Here is an 11,232-nt window from a genome sequence, read left to right as displayed (position 1 = left end):
GTTACACTTAAAGTATAACAATTCACGTTCATAACCTCAATTAGACATTTGCTGGAGGAAGTGTGTCGTGCTTTATTATCTTGTTCGCAAAGAGACACGAACTATATCTATATCTTCATATGACTAGGACTAGTATGGTTTAAAAAAGCGAAAAGTGTGCCAAGGCCTATCATCTCACGACAACATTCCCCATACGCACAACATATACAGGACCGAATACATACATACAACAGAAAATGATTCTCACGCACATGTGACAAGCGTAGCATTCGTGCAATCTGGCCAGGAGCTACCCCATTCTCTAAATGAGACCGGAAAATCTCATGTTATTTTATAGAAGGCATGTTAGCTCTTGGCCAGCTTGCGAATGCTCAAATACTGGCCTGTAGCTACGCTGACCGCAAATGACATAAGACCCATTTTTAAAAGACGCGGGTCCTTTACGTAAATATGATACATGAAAAACCATAATAAATCTACACATAACATATTTAATATGAAAACCCTCAATACAACCCATTGCATTTAGGTAACAGCAAATAACCGAAATTCTACTTTGAAAGTCTTAAAAAGTAAACGTAACGGCGAAGTTCCATTATTTTACTACCTACATTCAAATATCTCTACAATAAATTGCCAAGTTTTAAGTTACAATAAGCCGACTGAAAAACAACGACATTTATTCTGTCTAAAACCAAATAACGCCATATGATCGGATTAAATAACAACAACAAAAACAAATTCAGAAACTTATTTCGGATAACAATTTATCCAACGATTAAAGTGCCATGGCCGTCCGGCTGGAAGCTGTTGTAGAATTGACCAATCGTGGTCAAAGAAGAGCCGTTGCTATGCAACAGACTTGCAGACTGGCGGACAAACCCAGTTTGGTTATCTTTCTTTATTCTTCCTTCGAATCAGGAGTAGCTGTGCGTGAACATACATAAAGACATATCAAAAGTAGACAAACTCCTAAACTGCGCAATGTCAACACATATTTGTAAGTCACTTATTTACTCATTATAATTGGTGATATTTGTGCCGTATAACATAGTATCGTCCACTATATATTTACTAAAATCAGCTAGCAAGCTATGCAAAATATTACACACATTTGCCTTTAACATATTAAATGAATTTACGTATACTGAAAACAAAAAAATCCATACCTATGCATACTTGCTGTTCATATATATTTAACTATGATGTATTTGCATAATGCATACTAAACAATAATATCACATAGATACATTTGCTTATCGTTAAATGAAAATAGTATATTTTTTCTTAAATAGCAACACATGTAAGGATCAAAACAGATAAACGAAATCAGCCGCCTCCAGTTGTGGCAACAACGTCCTCATGAGACCAACTGCACGTGCTCGTCGGGAGTGTGAGGTCAGGCGAACTCGGTCAGGCACACATTTTTGTGGAAGCGGTTGTATAACGCCTGAAAACGTTCAAGTAATATTTAATTTTAAGTTTAAAATGTGCCGTTTGGCCATCAACTCTGCATTATTGACACAATACCCATTGGGTGAAACTACGATACAGTTCAATATTACTGAGAACAGCAAACACGCGCCATATTGTGAAGTTATTTAATTCATGTTGATTACGTAATTTGCTTTTTCTATTTTTGTCCACCAATTTTTTTGTTATTTTTTTAATTACAAAAGATAAATGTAAAAATGATAGGATGCAAAAATACCATGTGACTTGAGTTAATTTATTCGAAACGATAAAAACAAACCGTTAAGGCTCGTAGTTCTGGTTTCTAAATTAGCATTTGTATTTATCCCTTACCTAGCTTTTCTAAATATGAATGCCAATAAGGTACGCGTTTTATGTATTTGAATAGACAATATTCGATCGTTTGTTCTCAATATACTTTATTGCGTACAACAGTAACTGTGGTTAAAGACAACACGCTGTAACTGTTGATACGTTTTGCCTCCTCCTTTAAATTGACCAAAAGTTTTCCTCCTAACTCTTACAAAAACTCCTGTTATTACTGTTTTATGTTGGGAGATACATTTTAACGCCCTATTCTACATTGCACCTTTGAAATGTTTAGTATGTTATAGATTTATGGGTTCAATCTGTATACTACACAATTCTGAGCAAGATGTGACTGATGCTGATGTACATGTACTATGTCATCACCTCACCACATTCTTCTGATGTGGAAGACGTCTCTCTTTATTTTCTGGGGCTGTAAGTATGTCATGATCAAGTAATTTGTCAAAGAAAATCAGTTTTTCTATTAAATGTCAAGTAATGCACAGATGTAGATGCAGAATGTAGACTTGCAAGTATGATATGCATTATGCGTCTAATTGTTCCTTATGATCTTTTTTTCTGAGGGAGCACTGTCGTTGTCCGGGGAATTAATTTGGAAATGTGCAATTATTTCGACATATATTTTCCTGTTTTTACTTTGTCTGGAATACAGTATTATATTTCTTTCTATATTTATTCATGACAAATTATATGTGTGCTTTAACAACCACCACAGTGTCCCTTATTTGAATGTATTTCATATCTCTAAACAAGAAAATCATACGACTGATTTAACTCTGGTCGTCAAAAGCATTGCAAAGAAGTTGGGCAAACCCATGGAAGGGGCCTCATATTTTAAAAGGGCGAGTCACATACATTGAAAGCCCTTTTCACTCTCCTTTTTCAGCTAAATACATACGCAGGGTACTCTTGGTATAAAATGTTCCGTGAAAGGTTTCTTATCGATGTTTTGGAATATATTTAACCTGGAATGATACTTATGTTTACTTACTCTAAATAGTGAATAATCACATCACTTCATATTAGTTTTTGACTGCTTTGCATTACATTTTCTTCCGGTTTTATAAAAATATAGAAGTATAGTTTTTTCAACATTAGTGTAGCGTTAGTTTCATCCCTCAACCTCTATTATTTTATCTTAAATATCTACATTCTGGAGTGGATGTTTTTAACTTGTTGTGCGTGTTTGTATTTGTCGATGCATGGTTTTATTAGAACAGAATTATAACCAATTGCTTGGTTTATAGGCTCTCCTTCCAAAACTATGCTTGTTGCCTATACTGTGTATAAAACCTAACAACCTATGTATGGAACCGTACAAAACGTGTACAATATATAATTGATGTTAAATTAATTGAAATATAAAGAAAAACAAAATGTTAAGTTTTATGCAAAAAATCCAGTTCACAAGTCTTAATGCTGAACAGTTGCCTGTGATTATTATTAATAAGTAAAGTAAAATTGCCAGTTCATGGTCAGTTTGTTTAAATAATTATTTCTTTATAGAACATTCCTATATTCCCTATGTTTTTATACCGTTAACTTCAGAAAAATATCTAATTTGTTCCTAGTTGTATAAGATTTTAAATCGACAGTCTGTGAAAACATACCTTCAAATGCGCCATGACTTGGTTAGCATTACAAAAGTAAGTATGGGCAGCGACATAGTCGATCCGACATCCATTACAATGCTGGAAGAACTGATCAAGCCACACGAAGTCATGTTTATACGGCACGGGAGCCACAAGTGGAATTCCGACGGCCGCCTTCTCGACCATAGGCCAGTACATGGCGGCCTCCTGGGGCGTCATGTTATTGAGAGTGACAAGGTCGGGCTCGTTGTATCCCAGTACGAAGTGCGAGCCAGGCGGAATGTGGATGTTTTGAGCGGTTTCGTTGCTATGCAGGACTCTCACCATGGGCACGAATTCGGGCGCGTGCAAGTTAGAGGCATTGCAATGATTGGTCAGCTGTTGGAAATGTTGTGTCCAATCGTACCTGCCATTTGGGGAGGTAAATGTAATTTTAAAAATGGGCATATAATAAGAATAACAACGCGTTTATAACGCGGAATGATATCATAAATTTTATTTATCAATTGTTTTTGTTGAAAACAAGTGTGCGCATGCATAAAGCAAACAATTCTTGCATAGTAGCACGTGCTGGAATGACCATGAGCTAATGGTAAGAAGCCTTTTATCCTAAAGGTTGGTCCTTTGCCTGCTTTTGAAATATATAGTACATGTACTTTGTTTAGACCAATATATACGAACTATTTAGTTTCCATGTTTAATTCTGTTATATTATGACATTGAACGTCGTATTTCTAAGTAAACATCAACTTGTCAACAATAATACGTGGATATTTGAGGAAAATATTAAACTGAATGATAGAAATCAGTTCATATTACAAACTAGGCTTCATAAAGAACGGATCTCACAAACTGTCGATATAACATTACCGTATGCAGTCAGTATTTTTGCTTCGTCTGTAAAGTATCCAGCAAAATGAATAACGTTGCGTAACGTCTGAAAGCGTTGCGTAAAAAAACACCTAGGAAAACGTCTATTATAGAGAAAATTTCTTAGTCCAACGTCCATAACTTAGCAAAAAATCAATGGACCGGAACGGAACTCATCTGTAGACATTAAACGATTTTGTTTACAACATTATGTCTTCGAAAAATGACAACTCTATTACAATCTACAGTCATCCTCTTCAATCTTTAACAGGCGATAAACACTTAAAAAGTAAAATCTTACATTTGTAGAAACACATGAAACAACTTTGAAATCGTATTATATTGTGTGATTGTATATGCATTATGGACTGCTGGCATTGATTTACTAAATAAACGGTTATGTTATGTTCTGTTCTGTTTAAGGTCATGTAGGTAGACTCACCTAACAAAGATCAGCTCAATATTGGAAATCGTTGCTTAAAACAATTTCCCAAAAACGGATATCCGGACGGACTGTTATATGCCATCCTATCGGGGGGATAAAAAGCGCAAACTCACCACCAGGATATGTTATTCAGCACACGGAAATCATCGCACTTCAAAGTAGCCGCGGCGGCGCCGATTCCCTTCTTGCTAGAACCAGCATTCTCAACAAGAGGCAAAAACGACGCGAATGCTAACACTGCACATACAATCAACATAATCTTGCACTGAGGCCGGAAAAGCGTGTGAAACCGCTGGCAACAAGACGGCCCCGAGTCAAAATAAATTTGGCTGTTTGAAAGCAGGTCGTTTGATGTGTATGTCCAGAGTAGTTCAATCATACGATAATGTTCTTATCTTAAACGTGTATAAGATAACATTTGGAGCGTATACTTATTTTGTTCTATTTGTATGGCAATCAATCACTTGCCTTAAGTGAAGGATGTTGTCGTGATGAAAGAATAGTCAAGCTCATGCTATTAGAAAGATTTAATCAATGTGTAATCGTCAAATAACAAATACATTTATCGTATTAAAGTATGCGACACAATACATTTGACACTTCTTCATAATTATTTAAGCAGGAAATTCCTTTAAAGTTTATACCTGTATGGTACATGTATATGTAACAATTTAATGTCAAATCGGATGCATTTGCACGAGAAGAGTTCGATACCATTTTTTGGCGGTATTAGTTTAATTATGTAATTCTTTATTTTTGGCGCGTTGCATGATGGTATGAAATGGCTTTGTGTCACGGTTCTGTTAGGTGATACTTACAATCCGTTAACAAACAAAATCTGTAATCATGATATATACGATGCTGATAAAAATAAGCAAGATGGCATGCGTGTATACATAGTTTTTGATATTGACATATATACACACCTGGTCAGTAATTTTCGAGTGATAAATTTAAGTCACTGAGTCCTACTTGTAAAACACATTTTATGTTATTAAAACTTCAAGCGTCATTAGCCCAATTTGAAAACGCAAACTGAGTCCAACAGCTGACTTGCTTAGCAATAAAAAAAACGTAACAACAAAGCACTTCATATCTACACTATGACTTCTTTAATGCTAAATTGTACATGCGTTTTCAGGTTAATGACTGACATTTCATTTATGAAGTTCAAAGTTGAACCATAACAAAATTTAAATAAACGTGGCTGGATGATACCTTTCAAGCACGTGCCCGGCTTTATGCACAAGTTTTGGTACATATATACTGGTTTTCACGGGCGTCCGAAATGGACAACACAATAAGTGCATTCAGAGACTTTGCCAAACCGTCGAAATGTTTTCGACATAAACCGAAATGTCCACGAAACAAAGAGGCATAAAAAAACTACTTTAATCATAAATGATAACACATACAAAGTATATCTTTGAATTTCAAGTTGCGCCAACAGGAGAGGAATCTTTCAGAACGAGGTCATTTATGTATGACACGTTACCACGTGACCAATAATTACTCAAAACGACGTAGAACAAATGAAATGCACACACCGGGGTTATCGCCTGGGTACGACCAAAGCAAAACATTAAGTTTATATCGGTTTTACAGGAGACAAACGTCTATCGTTTAGACGAAACGACCTCGCACTTAGATAGCGCCGTTTTATTTTAAAGTTTGGAGCAGTAATAGCAAGGTAACTATATCAAATTTTCGTTGACTCGTTGACTGACGGGACACATGTCCTGGTGCCATGTGTTACCGATTGAAGATTCCATTTGAACACGTAAAACATCGTCAACGTTTTATATTAAAACACTACCATGAGCAGTTCTTTAAATGCATTTGTAATAAGTATGTAACAAATTATTGCGAAATATTTATGTTTTCCTCCCTGATTATAAAGCACTCAATTTACACGTCGTTAAACGCGTAGTAAAAATGAGCCCATTACAAGCGAAATAGACATATAAGTAAACAACTGAATAAGAAGATATCCCTTCTTATCAAAGGGCGTTTAATCATCAATCTGCCTTGACATGTGAAATTGAACATTTAAGTTAAGTGCGTATCATCGATTGCTTTATCCAACGAGGGAAGATCCGTGACTATCCGGCTGGAAGGCGTTATAGAATTGACCAATCATCGTCAAAGTGGAGGCATTGCTATGGAATAGACTGGCAGATTGGCGAACAAACTTGGTCGGGTCATCGCTCTTTATTCTACCGTTGAACCAGGAGTAGCTTGAAAAGAAAATCAGTATTTACAGATTTTGACTATAAGTTAACACAAACTGGTCACTTTTTGAGATACAGGCTGTGTGGAAATTTGGTGCAGCAAACCGCAAATAAATGCCACATACCCGTAGCCAGTGGGGTGCGTTGGGTGCGTTCGCAACCAATCTTTTTTGACGAGTAAAAACAGTGTACTATAAGTTGCAACCAACTTTATTTGACGCAAAAAGTTTTTTATTATTTTGTTCCAGGACCCAAGTGAGACTTCGTATTTAAGCGTTAAAATATTGTTGAATTAAATATGCAACCGACAAGTCACCATATTATTAATTTCTCGATTAAGTCATTCTCAAGATAGCGCTTGATTTTTATTTACATTTTTTTACCGTAGAATTGTTGAAATCAACAGAAGTTTTGACAGCAAAATTAGAGAAGATCTAGGAAGCCTGTCCCCGCAAAATTGAATTGAATCTTTGTTATAAATGTAAATTTGTTCTCTGTATAATGCATAATTATTAACCTGTCACTCTAATCCGTATAAAATGGATACTTATTTATAGATATTTGATACTAAATGATTGTTTGTAACTTTTGTCATCGTTATTAATGTCTGTTAAAGCCATAACTTTAAAAGATATCATAACAACATGATGAAGCCACACCTTATAACAATTACACATTGCGCACAGCATTTTCGACAGACTGCATTGTCTTTCTGTTATATCCCCGAAAAACCATTTTCGGATCCCCTAAATGGTTTTTCAGCAACAAAAATATCAGCTTTACCTAAGACAGGCTTATTTTGTTGCTGAATGACAACAAAACAAATCATTTCTACAAAGCAATGTACTTTTTTTGCAGTTTACCAACACGTAATGGCATCTGTTCTGCTCCACATACATAACTTTCCACAATGTTTTAATTATGTCAAACTTGACACGAGGAGTTTCCTACTCTCAAACAGTTGTTATAATGCATTTCAAACATTATAAGATATGTTCAGGTGCACGTTAACGTTTAATGTCCATCAACTGTGACAGATAGTGAGCATATAATGGGCAAATAAGTTATCTTTTTTCTTCGAAGTCCTGGTTTACATTGTTAAGGACGTTGACACCATAGGGCCAGTAGTTTGTGGTTATAGAGTCTTAATGAAGCCTTAAGTGTAATATTTTTCTGAAATTCGTTTAGAAAAAGACAACTTATTTGTTGAAAAAGATTAAAGTAACCAGTCATACCATTTTGATTTCTTTTTTAGTACTGATGCAGATTAGAGAAGACCCAGTTTTGTTAATCAGTGGTTTTTTAAGAAATAATCGACGGGTAATAGTTGGTTATTGCGGTAATAACCAACGGTATGGAGTTCCGATGCGCAGGAATTAAACCACGAGGGCGAAGCCCGAGTGGTTTGATAACAAGCATCGGAACGGCATACCTTGACCTCTCAGTCAGCCTTCAATCAGAAAAACCGACCTCAGCCGACGTTTGCGAGACGTAAATACGTGCTTACTGTTTACCGATAAACGAATTCAGCCGCTTCCAGTTTTGGCAACAGTGTTCTCATGAGACCCAACTGCACGTGGTCGTCGGGAGTATGAGCGCAGGCGAACTCGGTCAGCCATACCTTCTTGTGGTAGCGGTTGTACATCGCCTGTTAAAGTGAAATATATTTGAAGTGATGCATATAGTTTAATATCCCGTTAATTTAAAATATAACTATGTTTAACTGTGGGACAATATATGTTGCGTCAGAACTCAATTGCTACCAAATGAATTGCTTTCAAAATTATTTGCCCTAGTCACAATACATGAATATTTCTAATTAAATAATGATTAACAATTTTACAGGACGACAGGCGTTTCCGTGTTTGTTAGATTTACTTGTATAAACTATACTTTTGACAAAGCCACGTCAATCGCTTTAATAAGTAAATTTACCTATCAGGAAAAAAACATTTATAATGTTGATAGATCTTCAAACTAATGCCTCCGTAGTATAACTTCAACATGTATTCATGTCATTACAATATATACTTTATTTTGAAAATAAAATATGCTGAAATAAGTAATTAAGCTTCCGCAAAACAGCGTCTGTTATACTCAAATTCGGCTGTTGCTAGTCGGGCAGCAGTTTCGATCAAGGAATGAGAGCTTACTCGTTTTCATTTCGGATGGCGCAAGAAGTTTATCAAATACTTAAACTTTAAGGGCGCCAAGCGAATATTTTGGTAAAAGTCAAAAGCTCGACCTACAGCCGGACGGTTTTTAGTTCAACCGAGCAGTTATAGAACATTGCTCTGGCATATCACTGACGTTTAAACGGTGTTAGAGTACCGGGTCGTGCATATACAAGCGTCGGGACCCTCATTTAGTAGGGCGGTATTCGGCCAACTTGCATTAAATCGACAACCATTTCAATACAGTTCTGTTTAAATCATATACAGTATAATCCTGGGTCAAGTTATCGATCCGCGAATTCCCCGTGTCCTTCAATGAAAACACTCCGGTTCTTTTTAGCAGCATAAAACGACATTGTGAAAAACTACCTAAGTTTCGCGATATGTATTGCAAATTAAGTATCGCGTTATTTATCTGTTTTCATGATGATGTTCACATTATATTTTTATCAGTTAATTATCTGTTCAGGTTGCCAAAACTGATACCTTGATTAAGTAAAAAGTAATTTAATTATATCAGAAATATTAAAGCTACTGAAAAAAATATACGTAGTTCACGTGATTTTGTTTGCGAAATGTTGTTGCGAAATTAATGCAGTTCTATGGCACCATAGGTTCTATTGACTACAACTATAAGCATCATGTAAAAGAAACACATTTCGGTTCCTACCTTTAGATAAGCCATGGTTTGATCAGCATTGCACAAGTACGAATGTGCAGCGACGTAGTCGATCCGACATGAATTACACAGGTGGAAAAACTGATCAAGCCAGTGAAAGCCGTGACTCGCCGGCGCAGGAGCAACAAGCGGAATGCCAACGGCCGCCTTCTCGATCATAGGCCAGTACATGGCGGCTTCCTGGGGCGTCATGTGAGCTTGGGGGACATGGTCGGGCGTTGTATCCGAGCACGAACTGCGAGCCTCGCGGAATATGGATCCAGCGGGAACTTTCATTGCTGTGGATCGACCAAACCATAGGTACGAATTCTGGCATCTGCGCGTGAGGGGATGGACATTTTTGAGTCACGTGCTGATCATAAAGTCGGTAGGCGTCACGCCATCCGTACCTAGAATAAGTGTGTTCTTGCTATTTTATGAAAGTAGATAAAAAATGAATGTGTTGTTGTGCGTAGACATTTAAACATGAATATGATCATCGTATCACTTATATATACATGTATGTACACACTGAAAGCTAAAATACAGGTAAACTCAGAATACATGGACATGTGTGTAATGTTTTTTTAAATGTAAAATATTCTCAGTAGTTTGGTGTTTTACACAAAAACACACGGACAGGTCACCGTTTAAGAATGTGCTATTGGTTGGCACTATAATAATTCCAAAATTGCAAATTGAAACTAGAAAATAATCTTAACTTCTTAGCTCCTCGCAAAAATGATTTTTAAATATTATTCAGTAAAAATGTTATTTCATAGCTGACTGTTTTATAAGCAATAGCCTGGTATATCTGGATTTTCCATACAATAAATGTAACACTTACCACCACGATATGTTATTCAGTACCCGAAAGTCATCGCACAGGATATATGGTGCATAGGCGCAAACACCTTTCTTGCCAGAAACAGCATTGTCGACCACACAGAGCAACAGCGCGATTGTAGACGCTGCCAAAAATATTGTCCCAGTGCTGAACATCATAATTGTATCTGTCTTCCAGATGTGTGTAACCCTGTTTGTACCGTTAATAAATAATCGCATATGCCAGTCGCTAAATGGCCACTAGGCACGCAATTTTTATGTGAAGTATAGGCCAATACGACAAGCGTGCGTTTTGGCGTAAACAATAAGGCCGACTATATACGATAGAACATAAATTCATCTCACTAAAACATTCTTATCAACTTAACAAGTTTTTGAACCACATATTGAACCTCATCATCTTATCTTAACTGCGAAGATAAACTAAGGTCAAATATGTTTAATTAACATGAGTTATTCTGGTGTAGGGATTCACAATAACTAGACCGAAATGATTTCAATCATGAAACCCTATATCGTCTAAAGGAACTGGATAAGTCAAAGGTCTTAAAATAAATCTTCGGTAAAATTTTAACAATTATGCATTTTGAGAGGATCTGTTAAAGATAAAATG

At 36.2% G+C, this 11,232-nt stretch overlaps 2 protein-coding genes across 2 annotated transcripts; both read right to left on the bottom strand.

The window, feature by feature from the left end:
- Positions 1–663: 663 nt before the first annotated feature.
- On the bottom strand, positions 664–5,235 carry LOC127835085 (uncharacterized). The gene is made up of 3 exons (XM_052361333.1): positions 4,824–5,235; positions 3,414–3,801; positions 664–1,450 (listed from the first exon to the last, which is right to left on the bottom strand). The coding sequence occupies exons 1-3, from the start codon at positions 5,087–5,089 to the stop codon at positions 1,400–1,402; spliced, it is 705 nt and encodes a 234-aa protein (XP_052217293.1). The 5' UTR covers positions 5,090–5,235; the 3' UTR covers positions 664–1,399.
- Positions 5,236–6,690: 1,455 nt separating this feature from the next.
- On the bottom strand, positions 6,691–11,018 carry LOC127834652 (uncharacterized). The gene is made up of 4 exons (XM_052360674.1): positions 10,621–11,018; positions 9,786–10,183; positions 8,456–8,589; positions 6,691–6,947 (listed from the first exon to the last, which is right to left on the bottom strand). Exons 2-4 carry the CDS (start codon positions 10,068–10,070, stop codon positions 6,788–6,790), a joined length of 579 nt encoding a protein of 192 aa, XP_052216634.1. The 5' UTR covers positions 10,071–10,183; positions 10,621–11,018; the 3' UTR covers positions 6,691–6,787.
- Between the last annotated feature and the right edge of the window lie 214 nt (positions 11,019–11,232).

Source organism: Dreissena polymorpha, chromosome 6 (assembly GCF_020536995.1).
Source record: "Dreissena polymorpha isolate Duluth1 chromosome 6, UMN_Dpol_1.0, whole genome shotgun sequence".
Classification (NCBI taxonomy): Eukaryota; Metazoa; Mollusca; class Bivalvia; order Myida; family Dreissenidae; genus Dreissena; species Dreissena polymorpha.
Note: the sequence above shows the minus strand (reverse complement) of the source record. Positions and strands in the feature narration are given on the sequence as shown.